The 24,286-nt window shown below is 42.2% G+C and overlaps 1 protein-coding gene and 1 long non-coding RNA gene across 13 annotated transcripts in view; one reads left to right on the top strand and one right to left on the bottom strand.

Annotated features, from left to right (window-relative positions):
• Positions 1-6,412, bottom strand: part of NPNT (nephronectin) — a 74,840-nt gene extending 68,428 nt beyond the window's left edge. For 5 of the 8 annotated variants that reach the window (XM_082462825.1, XM_082462821.1, XM_082462823.1 and 2 more), the window contains exons 1-2: positions 5,555-5,758; positions 3,217-3,317 (exon numbers count right to left, since the gene is read on the bottom strand). In XM_082462825.1, the coding sequence (XP_082318951.1) occupies positions 3,217-3,317; positions 5,555-5,625 (172 nt within the window). In that variant the 5' untranslated portion in view covers positions 5,626-5,758. Of the gene's footprint in view, positions 1-3,216; positions 3,318-5,554 lie in introns of all 8 variants that reach the window. The other 3 variants (XM_082462820.1, XM_082462818.1, XM_082462819.1) reach the window with 3 other exon arrangements.
• Positions 3,341-24,286, top strand: part of LOC309661372 — a 37,099-nt gene continuing 16,153 nt past the window's right edge. For 2 of the 5 annotated variants that reach the window (XR_014263987.1, XR_014263990.1), the window contains exons 1-3: positions 3,341-4,731; positions 7,545-7,659; positions 23,767-23,830. This is a non-coding gene — a long non-coding RNA (uncharacterized lncRNA). Of the gene's footprint in view, positions 4,732-5,512; positions 5,627-7,544; positions 7,660-23,766; positions 23,831-24,286 lie in introns of those variants that run through there. The other 3 variants (XR_014263988.1, XR_014263991.1, XR_014263989.1) reach the window with 3 other exon arrangements.

The raw sequence follows: 24,286 nt of genomic DNA, 5'->3' as shown, positions 1-24,286 counted from the left end.
GTGCTCTAGGGTGTGAAGCCTGACAAGTAGTACGATGAGGGTATGGTCTCCCCCAACTTACACATCTTCTAAGGGATAAACTGGGAGCTTCTACATGCAGGTGGGAACAGTTTCCTTTTGCTTTGCTGTGCTGATTTGAAGGAAAATTCCAAAGTAAATCATTCAGAAAAACGAGAACCAGGGCACTTTTGCTAAGGAAGGGAGAATGCTCCTCATGGGAAAAAGAACTCTGAGATTATCTAAGGGTCATGAAGGCAAAAACATTTTTCACATTAGATTTCCCAGAAGCTGTTTGGAATTTTTATAGGTAATCCATTACCAGATGTAACTGTTAAAGAATAGCAAGGTATTTTCCTTGAATAAATATAGTGACAAAGGTTTTAATTTCACAAAATCTTCCTTTAAAAACTAATCAGGAGTTTTCCATTTGTCCCCGACAAGCCTCGTTTTGCCACTGTTCTTCCTTCCCACTCTGAGGTGACCTCCTCTCCCACATTCCTCTACCTGTTTACAGCAAAACAAAGACAGGGGGATCTCTGAACTGGCAAGAGACATTTGGACCATCTGAGGGTCTGCAAAAATAAAACACAGACAAGGAAGCATCCATCTTTGAACTCATTTTTACAACTCTGCCATCTGTAATATTAATGGTAAAGATCCATCTGGCCCTTTTTAGTTTAAAGGCATTTTGTTTTATTGCAACACAGAACCTTGGAACCATTTTTTTATTTCAGCAGTATAAATGCAAAAATGTGTATGTCATGCCTAAAGAACAAAGAATCTGATAGCATGGGTATGTCCCATCCCAGAACATTGTGTCAGTAGCAGTAGTCATTTACATTTCTTTAATTTCATCAAACACACATAACAGTGTTTACTCTGTGCCAGGAGTAGTTTTACACGCTTTACAAATCATAACTTACTTAAGATGTGTTGTGGTCCTAGGAGGTATTGTACTATTTTAGATGCATTTTAGTGATGAGGAAAATAAAGCACAGAGGGATTGAATGACCTGCTCAAGGTCACACAGCTAATAAGAGGTGGAACTAATTTAAACCCAGGCAATCTAGCTCCAGAGTCCACATTCCCTCCATTATGCTGGCTCTCAAACTTCCACCAAATCTAAGGTAAACTGTGATTTGTGCAGGATCACCTTACGCATTTATTACCATTTCAGTAATTACCTCATGCCATGCTGTAGCTTCCTCAGATTCAATAACAGGAAGGAAAAGATAAGTACTATCCAATACTATATTTGACCACTGTGCAGTCTTTTAGAAACAAAATGAAGGTATAGAAAATAACAGAATAGTGTCCCATATCTGCTGGGAAAGCTACTGTGCAGAAAGTGGAATGCTAGGAAATCACTTGGATGTTTAAGTTTTGTAATGCCACTGGACCTTTCAAAGGTCTTTACACTCATTCAAATTCAGAACTGCCAAGTCAGTGTATATTAGAGAAAATTTAATTCCAAGGTAAAGAGACATAAAACAGCTCCTAGAGGTTCTTTCTGGGGAATTCCGCAGTTGATGAACCTCTAAGAGATAGAGTTTTCTCCGCGGAATTCTTTTAGCACATCTGGCAGAGTGCAAATATACTCCTCTGCGTGCTTCTGCCGACTGCCCTGACACGCTGCCTTCATGGAAGGTGTACTCCACTGAGCTCAGGGCACTCTGCCAGGCAGCTTTGTCCTGGGTGGGGCTGGTGGCCTGTGCACACCCAAAGCACTGCAACATTTGCTCTGGGAGTGTCCTGAAAATGAAGGCAGTGAAGGAGGAGGAAACTGTCTCCCTTCCTGCAAAGAAACTACTTATTTTTTATGCAGGAGAGGTGTGTGTATTGGGTCAAGAGAAGAATCCTCTCTTCACCCTTTGCTTATCAACACCGGATTGCTCTTCAAGTTCCACACCTGTGGCCTTCAGCTGTGCAAATACCTCTGGCCCTGTGGCATAAGACTTTATTTCACCAGGTACCATTCTTCTTTTTTGACCATCTTCCCTTAAAAACAATGGGAATAGACTAACCAGTGGGGGCACAGAACCTTTACCTAGTTCTTTTGTTTACTGAAAACTGGAGTTACCACCATCTGCCTTTATAAAAAGCAGCAATGACCCAACTGTGCAAAAAGTCTGGCCCAGTGGCTTGCAGGGAGCAGGTAGACAAACTTTAGTCCCCTTTACCTTTCCGTCCCTAACCAGAGAGGTCAACCTGGGACTGTCACTCTCCCTCCTTCACAAAGGACAGGCATCACACACAGTTCTCAAAGACTGAACTAGCTGAGGGAGTGCCTAGCTTTCCAAACTGAAATTTACCTGATTCCTCATCCTGCCAGCACTTCTCTAAGGCAGGCTCCTACCTTTGCAGCTCCAGACTTAACTATCCTTCCCTCTTTCTCTAAGCCCCTTTCTCATCAGCAGTAAACACTGGGATATATGGCACCCAACTCAGTTCCCACTATCTAACCAGACATGCCAACCTCGTGCTCCAAAGATATCCCAGAAATTTACTTGATAGTTTGTGGATCCTTTTGTTAGGGGGACTGGGATAAAATTTTAAGATCCAGATACAATGCTGGGAATGAATTTCTCAAAATACTGGGATGTGGCTCTGATTTCTACCATTAAAATACCCATTTGTGATCATGTAAAATTAAAAATCAGTGTTCTGATTGGGCACTTATTACAGGATGTTGATTACTCATGGAACTTAAAGGTGATGGGTTTTTTTCCAGAGGTATTATTGGATTATACTGGGTGGTCCATTTAGAAGCCAGTCAATACAATCTCACTTCAAAAAAAAGATTTACAAATAGGCCACTTTATACAACAGCCATGATTTAAGGAATTTATAAGTGCTATAAGGTTCAGAGTTTATTTAGTGTAAATACAGTCTAGACTCATTATCTTACCCACACCTCAGAGCCCAGAGCAAAGAAAAGAGTAAGCCTGATGGGAAAAACAAGAGCTGGAGGTGTGGGGGACAAAAGCTAAAAGGAGCATCCTAGGTGGCTCTCTGTGAATAACAAAACTGGCACCTTCCTACAGGTGGCTCAGGTTGGAAAGGGGCAGAATAAGAGGTCAGGGACTGCAGACTCTGTCAGAACCACACCACCAAGCCTTGCTCAGGAGTGAGCCCTCCGACGTGCAGAGCGAAGCCATGACGGACGGTGGACAGCCCGCCCTCAAAGGAAGCTGAAGTCCCAGGGGTGATACTCACGCTGACACTGTCCCCAGGACCGGCGGGCCCAGGCCCAGCAGCAGTCAATCCTCCCACCATAACGACACAGGCCAATGGATGACACTATTTGCCTGGGCCACCTACCAAACAAAAAGATTCGAATTAAATAAAGACACTTTTCGAAATTAAAAATAATTTCCTCTTTGTTATTACTTTAGAAAAAAATTTTAATCACACCCAACAATCTTCTATGGACTCCTTCATGCCTGAAGAAATAAAACAATAACACACCTTCAGGGAAATAGTTCTGCCATGATCTAATTTCAAACATCAGACAAACGCAGATACAACCGCCCAAGAGTGGGGGGGGGGGGGGGTGGGGGGAAGGGAGGGGAAGATCCTTTCTTACAAGGAAAGAGCACCAGCTAAAACCAAGAATTCTCAAGGCTGCCACTCACAGGATGGTTTCTTAAGCTTGAAATAAAAGATTCCTCAAAGGCCCACACCTGTTCCTGAGAGGAAAGTCAGTTTTGACTGATAACACCTTAAACTGAAAAGTATTAAATAAGACATGTCAAAGCAGAAAGAAAAAATTTTTCTGCCTTATATAACAGGTACATGTGGGAAGGAGAAGGAAGGGAGGTTTCTCAAAATCAAATGAAACAGAACTCTTTTCCAGATATGACTCTTCTTCAGAAAAAGTTCCCAGAAAAAAATGTACTTGAGAAAGAAGACTAAATAAAACCAAGGAGAGTTTAAAGTGTAGCTAACATCTTAAGTGTCCTTGTGGTTTGAAACTTTCCTGCATCAACGATTCGTGTTACCGTCCTCTCTAATGTAAATAAGGACTAAAGCAAGCACTCGATTTCAGGATAAGATTTACTACCGGATTCCACTTTGGCACCTTATTTGGTACATCGGTTCGTTGTTTAGATTCACGCCTACCTCAATGACATTTTCCCCCTAGAGGATCAATTTTTTAATTGTCTGTTTTAGACATCTTTTTAAGGCTGTATGGAAATCTTATGCATAATCATGTGATGTATTTCTTGTTGCAAATATGTGTGCAAGAAACGCACAACAGACCCGAATGTGGGCAAATTATTACTTTAATAAAAAAATAAAACAGCCTCTGGCCGCTACCCACGTTTTTTTTAGTTCCCTAATCTTTTCAATTCCCCTTCCTTTCATCTCCCCCTTAGGCCCCCAAGCCCAAAGGACAAATAACCACGAACTTTCCATTTCCTCCAACCAGGTGGTAAACAAGAGGCTGCGCTTCTTCTCTTCAGCGCTCCACTGGCTTCCCTCCGTTCCTTCCAGGTACAAGAAAACCAATCAATCGTGGAATTGATTCGTTCCAAGATTGCAGGAAAAACAGGTGCGGCAGTCTTTCCGGCTGCGCGGGGGCGGGAGTGTGGGTGCCGATCGTTGCCTGAGGGCGACTGCAGGGCGGTGTGACCCAAGTTAAAAACTCTCCTGGGTGCTCCTGCCTAGTTTCTGCGCAAGCAGCAGCGAGCGGCGCTCGGGGCGAGTCTGGTCTGCAATTGCACCGAGGTGGGGAAACCGAGCACACCCTCCCGACACACACACACTCACACACACACACTCACACACACACACACTCACACACACACACACACTCGCGGGAGCCGATCCGGCGGCAGGGAAGAGGGCTCCGCGCGCAGCGGCGGGAGGAGCGGCTGAGTGACAGCGGAGCGGAGCAGAGCCTTGGGTTGTTGGAACCTGTCAGAGCACGCAGCAGTCAGGCTCACCCTGAGTCTCGGGAGCTGTGCGTGCGTACAGACACACAGACACCACACAGACACACGCACGCAGAGTTCCCCACCCCCGCCAAGAAAACCAAGAGGGGAGGCAAACAGGTCCCCCCCGGAAGCCCAGTCGCTTCCTCTCCCCACCCTTTGTGTGAGCGGCCCTGACAGCTCCCAGCCGGGATTTGGTCCCGACCACCTGGAAGTTCCCCACCGCAGAGCTGTCTAAATCAAGAGCGAGAGTTTCCCAGCCAAGGGATGTCCCGCGCGTCACCTCCTCCGGGGCGGCTAACCCGCGCCCTCAGAACCCAGACGCCCGGCTCCAGCCTCCCTTCTCTCCCAGTCCTCTTTACCGAGCCGGGGGGTGGGCGGCTCGCGCCGCCGCGCAGCCTCTCCCGGGGAGCCGCGGCGGGGTTCCCGGACGCGCAGAGGGCGCGCCCTCCAGGCCTCGGGCAGCCACTGGTAGAGAGGGCGGCTCGACGGCTCTCCTCCCGCCGAGGCTGCGCGGTGGCCCAACTTCTGGACCGAGAGCAGAGAGGGGGAACCCCAGGGCGGTGTGAAATTAGCGCTGCATGGAGCAGGAGAGGGCGCCCCGGGGGCCGACTCACCTCCCGTCGAACTCCGCGGCCGCCTGCAGATAGAGCGAGGACCCGAGCACCAGCGCCAGGAGGAAATCCATGGTGGGCGGCGAGTCCCGCGCGGCGGCTCAGCTGCGCGCGGCGAGCAGGTTGGGGGTGCTGGGCTCGCAGGAGAGGCGCGCTCGGCTCCCCCGGGGAGCTGCGGCAGCCGGGAACCCCTGCGGCCGCCGCGGCTACTGCTGCAACTCTCGGAGGAGAGCGGCGCGGCGCGCAGCCGGAGCAGGTCTGCGCGCGGCGTCCCGAGCCCCCTCCGGCTCCCTCCGCGAGAGGGGAGGTGCTGCAGGGGAAGCTGCGCCGCCTGCGGGGAGGGGCGGGGGGCGCGCGTGCGCCCGACTAGCCGCTCTCGGGGCCCCGGGTGAGGGCTGAGGGTGCTCGGCCCGGCTGCGGGAAGCTCGCGGGCGGGGGCGCCGCGGGAAGGCAGCGTCTCTTGGGGACCAGCCAAGCGGGGTGAGCGCCAGGCTGGGAGGAAAGTTGCGAGCCTGGCCTGGGCTGCGGAGAGCAGGGTGCTCGGCAGGAAAGTCAGAGCCGGGGAGGAAAGGGGCCCGGGCCGGAGGTGCGCGCTCCGCGGGTTCCTTCCGAGCAGGTGGTGATCGAAGGGGCGAGCCACAGCTTTCACCGGAGGGCGAAGTCCAAGATGAGAGAGGTTTGTGGGACTGGAGCTGAGCAGTGTCTGCATGTAGTGAAACCGCAGCACGACTTGGACAAATTAGCAAAGGCAAACTCAGGGAGTTTGCTTCTCCCGCAGAGTTGGCAGAGGCAGATTTTTAAAAATTTTGTAACCAAGCGAAAGAAATGCTTGGCTTCTTTTTCGAGTTTTGAAGAAGAGACGTGCAGACTGTTTCCATCTCTGCCAGCTCAACAATGAGCACTTTAGAAGGAGAGCGACGGCTGCCCCTTTAGGGGCACGTGTCCCCCGGAGAGGGAGGGCGGTTACTACTTAGCAGTCCTGTGGTGCCCGATACTGCGGAGATCATTTAGAAAACCATTTTGAACCATCATTGCTCTGTTATTGCAGAGTAAAATGTATTATAAAAGGACTGTGTTCAAATGAAAACACTCAGTGATTAACGTAAAATGCACGTTAAAACATCAGTCCGATCAAGTCACCTCTCTTCCCAAGCCCTACCCGGAATAACTGCCCAGGCCGGTGATCTGGTCTCCCATACCTCTCCTGTAATCCATGGCCTCCGTGCCTTTCTCCCACACTCCAGGCATGCCCCTTGCCTCGGGCCGTTGACTGTTACTTCTGCCTGGACCCAGATATCGGCATGGCTCCCATTCTCACTTCAGTCTTTGCTCATATGTCACCTCTTTGTGGAGACGAACCTTGACCACCCTATTTAAAATTGCAACCTGTCCCTGCCTGTTCTAATTTGTCCTTTCTCCAAAGCACTCATCTTCTAGTTTCCTATATAATTTGCTTATTTCTTGTTTTGCATGTCTTCTTTCTGCTAGAATGCAAACTCTACAAGGGCAAGTTTCTTTGTTTAGTGCCTGGCATGTAGTAGGTGCTCATAAATGTTTACTGAATGAGTTTGTTACGTTACAAACTCCCCCCCCCCCATCTTTATTGTTTTTTTGAGATTTCTCCAACTTTAAATTTTTAATGGAAAGTTCTGTGGCAGAGGGACCTCATTATCTCAATCTCTTAGTGTGTATAAACACAGGAATTTTCTGCAAGAAAAGGAAAAATAATGGTTTCAAGTTAAATGACTCTTTGATTTCCAAGTTGTTTTCTGTTAGCAAAACAAGTTTCTATTTTAATCTCAGGAAATATCCATTCCATTTCAGGCTTGGGACATTATTTTAGGCAAACAGCTTGGTGTCATCCATTTCAGATCTTTCTAAAAACGTAGGAGTCAAAATATTTTTTCTGCAGAAAATCAAATTTTTGTAAGTGTAATGTAGGCCTGGTTCCAGGTTCCAGTGGCTGCTTCTTAGCCATTTTCTTTGTTTCTAGGTTCCTGGCTTGAGCAATGGATGATTAGAGAGAAAGGGGCCAACCTACAGGCTAAAAACTGGAGATGTAACAAAAGGAGGATGAGTGATAGGTTAAAATAGGACAAATGTCTGGAGTAAGTGTGTAATACCCCCTCTGCCTAGCTCTTCTTTTTTTTTCCATATATTTTCTTTGGCCTAGAAAACACTCAATTCATCTTCCTTCTTCTTCTTCTTCTTCTTTTTTTTTTTTTTAAGTTTTATTGGAATATAGTTGATTTACCATGTTGTGTTAGTTTCAGGTGTACAGCAAAGTGAATCAGCATCTTCCTTCTTCATAGGGACACTCTCCACTTACCGTTTGGGTATAAGCTTAGCTGACAGTTACCCAAGAAGGAAGCCTTTGTGATTTTTCGCGTGCCTGGGACTCCTGTGGCATGTGCTTCTATAGCCCTATGCGTCCCCTAGAGTAGCTCTTAATGCACTGTGGTGGAACTGCTTCTCTATCAAATCTAGTTTCCCTCGAGACACTAATCTAACCAATAGGAGGGCAAGGGCAGTCGTCATTGTATCCCTTGCGCCCAGCACGATGCCTGGCACAAGGCTTAAATTCAGCAAATATTAAATAGATTGCATTGGGTTGGATTAAATTCTGCCTGGTGAACTTTAGCTTCTCCCTTGAGTCAGCCATAGCTAATTATATCAGTCTTTGTTGAATCATGGAGTGAGGAGATGCTAAAGGAATTCCAAGGTCTAACTGGGTAATCTGCTGCCATTATGACCACCAGTGCCCATTCCAAAAAAGAGGTGGAGTTCCTATGGGAGTGACATTTCACTATCTCAGTCTTAAAAACAAACAAGAGGACTTCCCTGGTGGTCCAGTTTTGAAGATCCGCCTTCCAATGCAGGGGACATGGAACAATCCCTGGTCAGGGAACTAAGATCCCACATGCTGAGGGGCAACTAAGCCCACATGCTCTAGAGCTCGCGTGCTGCAGGGAAAGATCCTGCGTGCTGCAACTGAGACCCAATGCAGCCAAATAAATAAAATAAGAAAGAACCATACCAAACAGCTTTTAGCAATATCTGTACTTTTCCAGTAGGACAACGTTTTGGTTAGGTTTCATACCAGATAATGCCACCTTGCAAGGAGTAATCCCAATTTCCTTGCACACAAATAATCATCTATCACTGGCCACAATGTGATACAGATAAACGGCAAAATAGAACTAAGCGAACACAACTTCCAATACCTGGGAATCAGAAGCTCTTAATTATTTAGTCTTTTTTTTTTTTTCCCCAGCAAATATTTATTGAGAGCCTACCCTGTATTGGACATTTCTAGGTGCTAGGACTTCAGCAACAAGACAAAGTCATGCCCCGAAAGAGCTTGCATTGCACTGGAGGAGCAAGACAATATGTGCTATAAAGAGAGGGTAAAGGTGTAAATAGAGTAAAGGAAGGATAAGGTGATAGAGAGAGATGGGCTGTGATTTTAGGTGGAGTGATTTGGTCACCTCTGGGAGATGACATTTGAGCAGAGTCAGGATAAAGTGAGGGTGTTGGGTAGCGGCAGTGTTCGGGCAAAGGAGAGAGAAAATGTGTTTTCTCTACCAAGTTCTCGTAGTCCTTGTCGTGCAAGCTGTTAAGCAAGCTATTGCTCCTCCTGTCCCATATGCGGCCGTGACACAGGGACAGGGTTACTGCTTCAAAAAGTCCTGTTAAGAAAAGAGAAGGATGAGGAACACACAGCTGCTCATTCGCGGCAGTTTTGACCCCAGGTGAGCAAGAATCACGGAGATGCTCTTCTCTGGCAGCAGAGGGAGGGGCAGACAATCAGGTCACCCCTGCTTCTACTACCTTGTCCATTCATTCATCCTCTAGGGCCACATCAGAAGTGACTATTGGAGCATATGCCTTCCTTGGGGACTGTACATCACTGACAGTTCTTTTTCTACTGGTACAGATTTGAAGGCCTGAGTGTTGCTTTTAAGGAGCTAAGAGAGACAGCACATTTTCAGGCCAGACTCATGGTTTCTGTGGCTTTAAGATCTCCTTAAAACCCTAATAGACTTCTGATCTAATTGCTTCCAGTCAGTTCCTTGTGCAGATAACATAACCAAAGTCTTTTCTAGTCCTAGTTCTTAAGCCTGCTTTATTTCTTTGATTCCTCGTGTCCATACCTTACTCTTTCATCTTAACGGAGGCCCCCTTGAGGCTAGCTGAAATTATAGGGTTGTTGGGGAGGGCCACACCCGTACTCTGATCCTGGCCACAGGGATCAGATATATATTTATATTAATGTTCAGGGCCTAAAAGCAGTTGTCTTTTTCAAGCCTGGGAGGCCCGAAATTTCTGGACATTCTCATTTCCTGCCATTTCTGCTTATAAAACAGCCAGTTCTTGCCTGAGCCCATCCCCTTCTTAAGATACCTTATAAAAGCAACAAGGAGCAGCAAAGATACTAACATTCTCATTTTCTATAATGATATTCCTTTTATCTGGATATATACTGTACCTTCCAAGTGAACATAGTAATAATTTTACAAAATAACATGTGTCACAAGCTTTCCAGCCTACACACAGCAGCTGTAGCTATACCACAATCAGAGCATACCACCCCTTCAAAGAACAATTCTAATACTATTTAAATTCTTCTAAAGTATCAAAAAAGAAATGCTTACGAATTATTCCTGAGAAGTCGTTGATATCTCCACCTGAAAAAATAGCCTTTTCACATGTGCACAAACATACACACATATACAGATACGAATATCAATGCAAAAGCCCTAAATAAATGATTAGTAAGTACAATCTAGGAATATATTAAAAGAATCCATTACAGTCAAGTTGACAGAAACCTCTATGTGGGTAAACGGTTAACAAAATCCTTTCCCATTCTTCATGAGAATTTGACCTTATGTTAACTTTTTAGCATTGTTCCCCTGGCAACCTGATAAGGTGATTTGTGAACTGTGTAGCTATGTGGCTGGTAAAAATGGACCCCTGATTGGTAAACTGCATTTAGACAGGGAGAACCAAATATGCCAGATGGCAAACCATAGCTTTGGAACAACCTGAGTTCAGTGACTGCGCATGTCCCTTGCAGAGACTGGACACTAGGCCAATAGGGTTGTCACAAAGATGGAACTGAAGATGGATCACCACTGGTTGAATCTGCAAATGTGGGAACCGGATAAGAGAGGGCCAACCGTACTACATCATTTTATTTAAGGAGCTTGAGCATCTGTGGATTTTGGTCTGCGTGGGGGTCCTGGAACCAATCCCCTGCGGATATGGAAGGACAACTGTACTTACTGTCAATGATTCTCATCCATCTTCAAGTAATTCTGCAAAGACAATGGAAGACTTTATTTGATAGGCCTTCAATTCTATTTTAATATCACTGGAAGAATTGAAATAGGCATGAATGGCTGACCAACACATTAGAAAGCAGTTTCAAGAATTATGAAATAAGTTATGTTTAGTCTCTTACCTTTCAGCTGTTTTAAATTTGTATCTTAATGATCTGATACAAATTTAAAAAATTTTTCTTCATGTTTTTATGTATAAAAGTAGAAAGATTCTTCTTCACTGACAATAAATTTTTAGTATCACAAAACCAAGAGTGGTACCACTAGCCAGCTTCTTTAACACATTACTCCTAATATCTTTGGCTTAACACAATTCAGTTCCTTTCATTAGTGCAAAATTTTAATGCAAGTTGGACAGCTCTCCTAAGAGATCCTTTGCAAGTGGCTATTCAGGCAGCTGGCCTCCTTCCGTCCTGTGGTTTTATCTTCCTGGAGTTCTCCTGTAGCCAAGTGGCCAAGGCAGAGAGAGAGCCCAGGCAATTACACCTGGGGGGTTTGTGGCATTCCACTGGCCACTACCTAGTTACATGGCTCCAATTTAACTGCAAGAGAATTTGGAAAATATATTTTTCCAGTGTGCCAAGGAGGAAAATGAAAACTTTTAATTGAATATCTAGCATTGTCTTTGCCGTAGCCTCAAGAAATCAGTAAACTTAGTATTTAATTATTGCCAGAAATAAAACTTAACACTAATTATGACATCACTGAAAAATCATTGTACTTGAAAATCATTCTCCAAAATTCACTTAGTCTATGATTTTCATCATACAGTAAGTCAATATATTTATTTGGTAATTCTTAACGTATAATTCACCCAATTAAATTAGGTAAATTGTGTAAAGTACCTAGTCAAGCACATGGTACATGTAATAAGTGCTCAACAAATACTGATTGGTTTTACTGCTGGGAATTAAATGCTTCTCTAAGATTTTTCTATGTCTAAGACAGGCAACTGCAAACACTTGCCTGAACATCTTCTATGCCTAAACCAGCTCTGACAATGCTGTGTTGTGAATCTCTAATCTCAATTTAGCTTTTATCAAAGTATTTGAGGAAATTCAAAGTTGCCTAAAATACTCTTGCATCTCACTGCCACACGGGGGAAGTACTAGTTAAGCTGTTCACCTTTCATAATAAATTATCAACCTACTCTTCTGGTCTCTAAAGCATGGATCTGTTCTCAAACAACATGGAAGACCAATTCTTTAGGCAAAACTTTAGCGCTTATAAAAATCCTTCTTAAAATAAATGATATTTATGGAAGCCAACCTAGATAAGGGGATGTGCTATCTAACAATTCCTCTGGATTTCCCAAATATTAACCTTGGATCAAGTTAGTCTCTTGGAACTTAACTTAGAACCTGGAAGATTCTTCTCTTACTAAGTTGGACCTACACCTTAAATGAGTTTATTATAAGATATAGTTAAATAAGATCTTCACCTGCACTTTCTGGAAGATTGTTGTGGATGTTGTCTGATGTATCTGTTTTGATCCCATAAAGTAATTTCTTATGGAATTTCAGGCCAATAAAAATTTTGTTTCTTTGGAGAAAATTTTACGTCTTCTATTTTCTGATGAACACTTACTATATCAAGTTTCCCTTTTAAAAGTGGCTTCCAGAAAACTATGGAGACAGCAAAAAGATCAATGATTGCCAAGTGTTAATGCGGAGAAGGGGATGATGAGCAGAGCACAGAGAAATTTTAGAGCAGTGGAACAATTCTGTGTCATATGGTGATGGTGGGGGTGCATGCCATTATACATTTGTCAAAACCCATAGAATGTACAATACCAAGAGTGAACCCTAGTGTAAACTATGGACTTTGGGGCTTCCCTGATGGCGCAGTGGTTAAAGAATCCACCTGCCAATGCAGGGAACACGGGTTCGAGCCCTGGTCTGGGAAGATTCCACATGCCGCGGAGCAACTAAGCCTGTGAGCCACAACTACTAAGCCACAACTACTGAAGCCCGCACACCTAGAGCCCGTGCAGCACAACAAAGAGTAGCCCCCACTCGTCGCAACTAGAGAAAGCCTGCGCACAGCAACAAAGACCCAACACAGCCAAAAATAAATAAAATAAATAATTTTATTAAAAAAAAACTATGAACTTTGGGTGATTATAATGTGTCAGTGTAGGTGCACTGATTGTAACAAATGTACCACTTTGGTGGGGGATGTTGATAATGGGGGAGGCTGTGGGTGTGTGGGAGCAGGGGAGTGTATGGGAAAACTCTGTACCTTCCATTTAATTTTGCTGTGAATCTAAAACGGCTCTAAAAAATAAATCTATTAAAATTTTTTTAAAAGAAAGGGTTTATATATCTTACCATTAATTTTCCCCAATAATTTAAATTTCATATGGCAGTTGTGTTTAATGTTATTTACTTTAAATTATGGACAATTAAAATTTTCATGTAAACTTGGAGGATAAATAAATTCATATGTATTTTCTAAAGTGTCTACCAGGAAGCTCTGAGTTAAATTCTTTCTTTTCTTTTTTTAAATTTAATTAAATTAATTTATTTATTTATACAGCAGGTTCTTATTAGTTATCTATTTTTTTTTTTTTTTTCCTGAGGGTTGATTTGTGACCCAAGATGTGATCTATCCTGGAGAATGTTCCGTGCGCACTTGAGAAGAACGTGTAATCTGCTGTTTTTGGATGGAATGTCCTATATATATCAATTAAATCTATCTGGTCTATTGTGTCATTTAAAGCTTCTGTTTCCTTATTTATTTTCATTTTGGATGATCTGTCCATTGGTGTAAGTGAAGTGTTAAAGTCCCCCACTATTATTGTGTTACTGTCGATTTCCTCTTTTATAGCTGTTAGCAGTTGCCTTATGTATTGAGGTGCTCCTATGTTGGGTGCATATATATTTATAATTGTTATATCTTCTTCTTGGATTGATCCCTGGATCATTATGTAGTGTCCTTCCTTGTCTCTTGTAACATTCTTTATTTTAAAGTCTATTTTATCTGATATGAGTATAGCTACTCCAGCTTTCTTTTGATTTCCATTTGCATGGAATATCTTTTTCCATCCCCTAACTTTCAGTCTGTATGTGTCCCTAGGTCTAAAGTGGGTCTCTTGTAGACAGCATATATATGGGTCTTGTTTTTGTATCCATTCAGCCAGTCTATGTCTTTTGGTTGGGGCGTTTAATCCATTCACGTTTAAGGTAATTATCGATATGTATGTTCCTATGACCATTTTCTTAATTGTTTTGGGTTTGTTTTTGTAGGTCCTTTTCTTCTCTTGTGTTTCCCACTTAGAGAAGTTCCTTTAGCATTTGTTGTAGAGCTGGTTTGGTGGTGCTGAATTCTCTTACCTTTTGCTTGTCTGTAAAGCTTTTGATTTCTCCATCAAATCTAAATGAGATCCTTGCCGGGTAGAGTAATCTTGGTTGTAGGTTCTTCCCTTTCATCACTTTAAGTATATCATGCCACTCCCTTCTGGCTTGCAGAGTTTCTGCTGAGAAATCAGCTGTTAACCTTACGGGAGTTCCCTTGTATGTTATTTGTCGTTTTTCCCTTGCTGCTTTCAATAATTTTTCTTAGTTATCTATTTTATACATACTAGTGTATGTATGTCAATCCCAGTCTCCCAATTCATCCCACCACCACCACCACCACCCCTGCTTTCCCCCCTTGGTGTCCATACGTTTGTTCTCTACATCTGTGTCTCTATTTCTGCCTTGCAAACCGGTTCCTCTATACTATTTTCTAGATTCCACATATATGTGTTAATATACTATATTTGTTTTTCCCTTTCTGACTTACTTCACTCTGTATGACTGTCTCTAGGTCCATCCATGTCTCTACAAATGACCCAGTTTCGTTCCTTTTTAATGGCTAATATTCCATTGTATATATGTACCACATCTTCTCAATCCATTAGTCTCTCGATGGGCATCTAGGTTGCTTCAACGACCTGGCTATTGTAAACAGTGCTGCAATGAACACTGAGGTGCATGTGTCTTTTTGAATTATGGTTTTCTCTGGGTATATGTCCAGTAGTGGGATTGCTGGGTCATATGGTAATTCTATTTTTAGATTTTTAAGGAACCTCCATACTGTTCTCCATAGTGTCTGTATCAATTTACATTCCCCCCAACAGTGCAAGAGGGTTCCCTTTTCTCCACACCCTCTCCAGCATTTGTTGTTTGTAGATTTTTCTGATGATGCCCATTCTAACCGGTGTGAGGTAATACCTCATTGTAGTTTTGATTTGCATTTCTCTAATAATTAGTGATGTTGTTTCTAAGAATGTTGTGCCTCTTGGCCATCTGCATGTTTTCTTTGGAGAAATGTCTATTTAGGTCTTCTGCCCATTTTCTGATTGGGTTGTTTGTTTTTTTAATATTGAGCTGCATGAGCTGTTTATATATTTTTGAGATCAATCCTTTGTCCCTTGATTCATTTGCACATATTTTCTCCCATTCTGAGGGTTGTCTTTATGTCTTGTTTATAATTTCCTTTGCTATGCAAAAGCTTTTTTATTAGGTCCCATTTGCTTATTTTTGGTTTTATTTCCATTACTCTAGGAGGTGGGTCAAAAAGGACCTTGCTGTGATTTATGTCAAAGAGTGTTCTTCCTATGTTTTCCTCTAAGAGTTTTATAGTGTCCGGTCTTACATTTAGGTCTTTAATCCATTTTGAGTTTATTGTTGTGTATGGTGTTAGAGAGTGTTCTAATTTCATTCTTTTACATGTAGCTGTCCAGTTTCCCCAGCACCACTTTTTGAAGAGACTGTCTTTTCTCGATTGTATATCCTTGCCTCCTTTGTCATAGATTAGTTGACCATAGGTGCGTGGGTTTATCTCTGGGCTTTCTATCCTGTTCCATTGATCTATATTTCTGTTTTTGTGCCGGTACCATATTGTCTTGACCATTGTAGCTTTGTAGTATAGTCTGAAGTCAGGAAGTCTGATTCCTCCAGCTCCGTTTTCTTCCCTCAAGATTTCTTTGGCTATTTGGAGTCTTTTGTGTCTCCATACAAATTTTAAGATTTTTTTGTTTTAGTTCCATAAAAAATGCCATTGGTAATTTGCTAGGGATTGCATTGAATCTGTAGATTGCTTTGGGTAGTATAGTCATTTTCACAATATTGATTCTTCCAATCCAAGAACATGGTATATCTCTCTATCTGTTTGTGTCATCTTTGATTTCTTTCATCTGTGTCTTATAGTTTTCTGAGTACAGGTCTTTTACCTCCTTAGTAGGTTTATTCCTAGGTATTTTATTCTTTTTGTTGCAATGGTGAATGGGATTGTTTCCTTAATCTCTCTTTCTGAACTTCTGTTGTTAGTGTATAAGAATGCAAGAGATTTCTGTGTATTAATTTTGTATCCTGCAACTTTACCAAATTCATTGATTAACTCTAGTAGTTTTCTGGTGGCATCTTTAGGATTGTCTGTGTATAGTATCATGTCATCTGCTAACAGTGACAGTTTTACTTCTTCTTTTCCAATTTGTATCCCTTTTATTTCTTTTTCTTCTCTGATTGCTGTGACTAGGACTTCCAAAACTATGCTGAATAATAGTGGTGAGAGTGGACATCTTTGTCTTGTTCTTGATCTTAGAGGAAATGCTTTCAGTTTTTCACCATTGAGAACGATGTTTGCTGTGGGTTTGACAAATATGGCCTTTATTATGTTAAGGTAGGTTCCCTCTATGCCCACTTTCTGGAGAGTTTTTATCATAAATTGGTGTTGAATTTTGTCAGAAGCTTTTTCTGCATCTGTTGAGAGGATCATATGGCTTCTATGCTTCAATTTGTTAATATGGTGTATCGCATTGATTGATTTGCATATATTGAAGAATCCTTGCATCTCTGGCATAAATCCCACGTGATCGTGGCGTATGATCCTTTTAATGTGTTGTTGGATTTGGTTTGTTAGTATTTTGTTGAGGATTTTGGCATCTATATTCATCAGCGATATTGATATGTAATTTTCCTTTTTTTAAATATCTTTGTCTGGCTTTGGTATCAGGGAGATGGTGGCCTTGTAGAATGAGTTTGGGAGTGTTCCTTCCTCTGCAATTTTTTGGAAGAGTTTGAGAAGGATGGGTGTTAGCTGTTCTCTAAATGTTTGATAGAATTCACCTGTGAAGCCATCTGGTCTTGGACTTTTGTTTGTTGGAAGATTTTTAATCACAGTTTCAATTACATTACTTTCAATTACAGTTTCAATTACTTGTGATTGGTCTGTTCATGTTTTCTGTTTCTTCTTGGTTCAGTCTTGGAAGGTTATACCTTTCTAAGAATGTGTCCATTTCTTCCAGGTTGTCCATTTTATTCGCATAGAGTTGCTTGTAGTAGTCTCTTATGATGCTTTGTATTTCTGCAGTGTCTGTTGTAACTTCTCCTTTTTCATTTCTAATTTTATTGATTTCAGTCCTCTCCCTCTTTTTCTTGATGAGTCTGGCTAAAGGTTTATCAATTTTGTTTATCTTCTCAAAGAGCCAGCTTTTAGTTTTATTGATCTTGGCTATTGTTTTCTTTGTTTCTATGTCATTTATTTATGCTCTGATCTTTATGATTTCTTTCCTTTTGCTAACTTTGGGTTTTGTTTGTTCTTCTTTCTCTAGTTTCTTTAGGCATAAGGTTAGATTGTTTATTTGAGATTTTTCTTGTTTCTTGAGGTAGGATTGTATTGCTACAAACTTCCTTCTTAGAACTGCTTTTGCTGCATCCCATAGGTTTTGGATCATCGTGTTTTCGTTGTCATTTGTCTCTAGATATTTTTTGATTTCCTCTTTGATTTCTTCAGATCTCTTGGTTATTTAGTAACGTATTGTTTAGCCTCCATGTGTTTGTGTTTTTTATGTTTTTATCCCTGTAATTGATTTCTAATCTCATAGCATTGTGGTCGGAAAAGATGCTTGATATAATTTCAGTTTTCTTAAATTTACCAAGGTTTGATTTGTGACCCAAGATGTGATCTATCCTGGAGAATGTTCCATGTGCACTTGAGAAGAAAGTGTAATCTGATATTTTTGGATAGAATGTCCTATAAATATCAACTAAATCTATCTGGTCTATTGTGTCATTTAAAGCTTCTGTTTCCTCATTACTTTTCTGTTTGGATGATCTGTCCATTGGTGTAAGTGAGGTGTTAAATTCCCCTACTATTATTGTGTTGCTGTCGATTTCCTCTTTTATAGGTGTTAGCATTTCCCTTATATATTGAGGTGCTCCTATATTGGGTGCATATATATTTATAATTGGTATATCTTCTTCTTGGATTGGTCCCTTGATCATTATGTAGTGTCCTTCATTGTCTCTTATAACATTCTTTATTTTAAAGTCTATTTTATCTGATATGAGTATAGCTACTCCAGCTTTCTTTTGATTTCCATTTGCATGGAATATCTTTTTCCATCCCCTCACTTTCTGTCTGTATGTGTCCCTAGGTCTGAAGTGGGCCTCTTATAGACAGCACATATATGTGTCTTGTTTTTGTATCCGTTCAGTGAGCCTGTGTCTTTTGGTTGGATCATTTAATCCATTCACATTTAAGGTAATTATTGATATGTATGTTCCTATTACCATTTCCTTAATTGTTCTGGATTTGTTTTTGTAGGTCCTTTTCTTCTCTTGTGTTTCCCACTTAGAGAAGTTCCTTTAGCATTTGCTGTAGAGCTGGTTTGGTGGTGCTGAATTCTCTTAGCTTTTGCTTGTCTGTAAATCTTTTGATTTCTCTGTTGAATCTGAATGAGATACTTGCCGGGTAGTGTAATCTTGGTTGTAGGTTCTTCCCTTTCATCACTTTAAATACATCATGCCACTCCTTTCTGGGTTGTAGAGTTTCTGATGAGAAATCAGCTGTTAACCTTATGGGAGTTCCCTTGTATGTTATTTGTCGTTTTTCCCTTGTTGCTTTTAATAATTTTTCTTTGTCTTTAATTTTTGTCAATTTGATTACTATGTTTCGGCATGCTTCTCCTTGGGTTTATCATGCCTGGGACTCTCTGAGCTTCCTGGACTTGGGTGGCTATTTCCTTTCCCATGTTAGGGAAGTTGTTGACTATAATCTCTTCAAATATTTTCTCAGGTCCTTTCTCTCGCTCTTCTCCTTCTGGGACCCCTATAATGCGAATGTTGGTGTGTTTAATGTTGTCCCAGAGGTCTCTTAGGCTGTCTTCATTTCTTTTCATTCTTTTTTCTTTATTCTGTTCCGCAGCAGTGAATTCCACCATCTGTCTTCCAGGTCAGTTATCTGTTCTTCTGCCTCAGTTATTCTGCTATTGATTCCTTCTCGTGTATTCTTCATTTCAGTTATTGTATTGTTCATCTCTGTTTGTTTGTTCTTTAATTCTTCTAGGTATTTGTTCTTTAATTCTTCTAGGTCTTTGTTAAACATATCTTGCATCTTCTCCATCTTTGCCTCCATTCTTTTTTTTTTTTTTAAATTTAATAACACCTATAATCTTTTTTTTTCCCCCCAATTATTAATTTATTTATTTATGGCTGTGTTGGGTCTTCGTTTCTGTGCGAGGGCTTTCTCTAGTTGTGGCAAGTGGGGGCCACTCTTCATCGCGGTGCACGGGCCTCTCACTATCGCGGCCTCTCCCGTTGCGGAGCACAGGCTCCAGACGTGCAGGCTCAGTAATTGTGGCTCACGGGCCCAGTTGTTCCATGGCATGTGGGCTCTTCCCAGACCAGGGCTCGAACCCATGTCCCCTGCATTGGCAGGCAGATTCTCAACCACTGCACCACCAGGGAAGCCCTTTGCCTCCATTCTTTTTCTGAGGTCCTGGATCATCTTCACTGTAATTATTCTGAATTCTTTTTCTGGAAGGTTACCTATCTCCACTTCATTTAGTTTTTTTTTCTGGGGTTTTATCTTGTTCCTTCATCTGGTACATAGTCCTCTGCCTTTTTATTCTGTCTATCTTTCTGTGAATGTGGTTTTTGTTCCACAGGCTGCAGGATTGTAGTTCTTGCTTCTGCTGTCTGCCCTCTGGTGGACAAGGCTATCTAAAGGCTTGTGCAAGCTTCCTGATGGGAGGGACTGGTGGTGGGTAGAGCTGGGTGTTGCTCTGTTGGGCAGAGCTCAGTAAAACTTTAATCCGCCTATCTGCTGTTGTGTGGGGCTGAGTTCCCTCCCTGTTGGTTGTTTGGCCTGAGGCGACCCAACACTGGAGCCTACCTGGCTCTTTGGTGGGGCTAATGGTGGACTCTGTGAGGGCTTACGCCAAAGAGTACTTCCCAGAACTTCTGCTGCCAGTGTCCTTGTCCCCAGGGTGAGCCATAGCCACCCCCTGCCTCTGCAGGAGACCCTCCAACACTAGCACGTAGGTCTGGTTCAGTGTCCTATGGGGTCACTTCTCCTTCCCCCTGGGTCCTGATGTGCACACTACTTTGTGTGTGCCCTTCAAGAGTGGAGTCTCTGTTTCCCCCAGTCCTGTCAAAGTCCTGCAATCAAATCCCACTAGTGTTCAGAGTCTGATTCTCTGGGAATTCCTCCTCCTGTTGCTGGACCCCCAGGTTGGGAAGCCTGATGTGAGGCTCAGAACCTTCACTCCATTGGGTGGACTTCTGTGGTATAAGTGTTCTCCAGTTTGTGAGTCACCCACCCAGAAGTTATGGGATTTGATTTTATTGTGATTCTGCCCCTCCTACAATCTCATTGCAGCTTCTCCTTTGTCTTTGGCTGTAGGGTATGTTTTTTGGTGAGTTCTAGCGTCTTCCTGTCGATGATTGTTCAGCAGTTAGTTGTTATTCCAAAGGTCTCGCAAGAGGGAACGAGCACACTTCCTTCTACTCAGCAGTCTTAAACCAATCTCTCTGAGTTAAACTCTGACACAAGAGGTATTTAAATTCTTGAGGTGGATTAGCATGTGTGCTCTTTTTTTTTCTTTCACTAGTCCCGATTTTCTCTTTCTGTTTTATTACCTAACATGTTGTGATATAATAAGAAATATATATTTGGTCTTTGTTCTGGCTTCTGGCACAGAGATCCTAAAACCTTTGTAATTACCTGAATGATAAGGGTAAGAGGAATGTCTTTTCCTATTCATAATAAGCCCCTTTTGACCATTCTTGTTTTTAAGTTAATGAGGTGACTCTCCCTGGGACCCTAGGTAGCCTTAGGATGGGGGCTGGTTGCCAGAGGAACCAACCATGCAATTAGATGGTTGGAACTTTCAGCCCCACACCAAGACCTCTGAGGGGAGAAGGGCCAGAGACTGAGTTAATCACCAATGGCCAAAGATTTAATCAGCCATGCCTACGTAAGGAAGCCTCCACTGAAGTCTTAAAGGACTTGGTTCAGAATGATTCCAGGTTGTTGAACGCATCCACATACCAGGAGGTGGTGGTCTGGAGAGGGCATGAAGCTCCTCACCTGTTCACACATTTGTTGCCCTGTGTATTTCCAGTTGGCTATTCCTGAGTTGTATCCCTTATAGTAAACTGGTAATAGTAAAGTATTTTTTTGAGTTCTGTGAGCCATTCTAGCAAAGTATTCAACTCAAGGAGAGGGTCATGGGAACCTCTGGTTTATAGCCTGTTAGTCAGAAGTACCAGTGACAACGTGGGACTTGTGACTGGTGTCTGAAGTGGGGGCAGTCTTACGGGACTGAGCCCTTAACTTGTGGAGTTTGTGCTAAATCTGGATAGTTAGTGTCATAATGAATTAAATTGTAGGACACCCAGATGGTGTCACAGAGAACTGGAGAACTGCTTGGCATGGAAAGCCCACACATTTGGTGTCAAAAGTGTTGTGAGTAGGAAGAAACAGAGTTTTCTTTTATTACCCTTATTTTATATTGCCATGTCTTTAGGCTTTTCTCCAAGTCCATTTTGGAAAGAAGCAGGACCAAAATAAATTCAATAAATAAAAAGATAAAAACATAGTCTCCCAACTATTAAGATTTAGGCTTGATCTAAAAGCTGTAGCTTAGTTGCTTCTTAGTTTGTTGTTTTAGGATTTCCCATCAAAGTTTTTTTTTCCTGCTTCTAACATTGAGTTGTTCCCAGAAATTCTTTAAATTTCGAATTGTACTATCTTACCTGTATGTATATAGTTCACATTCTTTATAACAGTTTACTTTTGCTCCTTCTGTTCAAACAGTAAAATCTGTCTCCCATAGCATAGATTGCCTTTTCCTAAATGAAGCTGCAAAATACAATTCCAAGACCTCTCAGCTCTTTGTTGGAAAGTTTCTTATATATAACCTAAATCAGTGAAGACCATTTTTTCAAAATTAATTAATTAATTTTTGGCTGCGTTGGGTCTTCATTGCTATGTGTGGGCTTTCTCTAGTTGCGACGAGTGGGGGGTACTCTTTGTTGTGGTGCGTGGGCTTCTCATTGCGGTGGCTTCTCTTGTTGCGGAGCACAGGCTCTAGGCACATGGGCTTCAGTAGTTGTGGCGTGTGGGCTCAGTAGTTGTGGCTCACAAGCTCTAGAGTGCAGGCTCAGTAGTTGTGGTGCACGGGCTTAGTTGCTCCATGGCATGTGGGATCTTCCCGGACCAGGGCTCAAACGTGGGTCCTCTGCATTGGCAGGCAGATTCTTAACCACTGCGCCACCAGGGAAGTCCCAGTGAAGACCATTTTTACTTGCTCTGTCCCAGCTGGAGAAAACAAAACACCATACAGCTCAAGCTATATGGTCTATTGAATGAGCAAAGCCCTACTCCCCAGTGCAAATAACATGAAATATAAAATTTGTTAAAATTGATCAGTTGAAGAATATTGGTTGATGAATGTTTTTAATTACAGAGTGTCTTCAAATCTGATAACTGTGCATATTAACTACAGTTAATTTGCAAAATAATCCATCAAAGAAATCAAATCACTCTAGCAGTATTGTCTCATTTTTCTAAATGCATATCTAGAAATACTATGACTTGGAAGAACTTAAGAGAAAAATTAATGCAGGATAGCAATTAATGGTCATTCAGACTTCAAAATTAATCTTACTCTGATAAATACCAGTTGAGCTCTAAATGAACCTCTCTGAACCTCAATTTCCTCTTCTGTTATATAGGAATACTAATATATTGTGTATACATAATTTCTTGTATATTATGATGTTTTGACATCATAAGAAACCATTCTAGCTACAGAGAGACTGCCCCTCCCTGGGCTAGCTGATTCTTAGAGATGGCAAAAGGCCCAGCCTGGAGCATGACTTTGTTATGCAAGCTAACCTATCCCGAGCCCTATCTCTTCTATCTGGCATGTACAGAGGCAATATTCCTCTGCCTTAATCATCCCAGGGCCAGGTGCCAGGCAACTGGTGACCACCCTTATAGGCCAGAGCCAAATGAAATGATTCAAACTCACCAATCCTAAACTGTTTACCCTGCCGTGCTTTGCATTTCCCATGGAAACCTCAATGAAGTAGCTTAAGCACTTCCCCACCCCCCATCCTGTCTTCTGCCTTCTGACCACCCTGTTTTTTTCCATGTGGCCCTGGTTGGTGTGCCTCCTGCCTCTAGGACCTGTGAGTATAATAAACTTTGTTTCTTCCTAAGCTTCTCCTCTGACTCCTCTTGTGGCCTCACCTGACTGACCATCTCATTAAAGAATATAAAACAACCAACATGTGTCTTGCAGACTTACTGTGAAAATATAATGAGTTAAAATATAATGCCGTCATTACAGCGCCTAGTATGTGGAAAACCTTCAATGAATGGTAGCTGTTAGGAAAAGTAAGCCTAATTAGGAGGTGTAACTCCAACGTTATGATCTGGGTCACTGTCCAATGCTCATGCTTTATCTAAATATAAAGCCATGGAGTGTCTGCCCCTCTATCTCTTGACGTAGCATCTGGGATGGAAAGGAATGCTGACCATTTCTGCATTATTATGAGCACATCATTTTTTTTTTTTTTTTTTTTGCTACAGGGATTTCCTATCTCTTACTGTAATAGAGGCTAGAAGCGGAAGACCTCCTGTCTTTCAACAACAGGTATGAATTCTGCCAACAGACTAGCCAACTGAAGCTTCCAGAGAGGGAAGGATTCACCTGGACTAGAGACATAAAGAGTTTATTATTTTAATGAAATAAAGATGAAAGTGACACATACCAACTCAAAAGAATGAAAAGAAAGTGCCGCCTGGATTTGATATCCAGGTTCAGTTTCTAGGAGCAGCACCAAATGCTCCCTGCCTGGCGGGAGATATCTTCTCAGCTCATGTGAACCCTTGGTGAAATCAGCTCAAATTTCTTTATAGTCTAGAAGAGAGATTTATTTTTTTCAATAAATAATTCAACAGGTATCTATTGCATAACTCTCGTGTGTGTTGTACTGCGATACATCTAAGTCCTATCCAACCTTTCAGTCTGGGATTGAAGACAGCTTCATCCCTTACAGTCATTTAATTTGGTTTTGTTTTCTCAAACTACCCCTCCCCACCCCCCCGC

The sequence above is a fragment of the Balaenoptera physalus genome (assembly GCF_965194825.1).
Source record: "Balaenoptera physalus genome assembly, chromosome: 5".
Lineage (NCBI taxonomy): Eukaryota > Metazoa > Chordata > Mammalia > Artiodactyla > Balaenopteridae > Balaenoptera > Balaenoptera physalus.
This window is presented reverse-complemented; position numbering and strand designations above follow the sequence as displayed.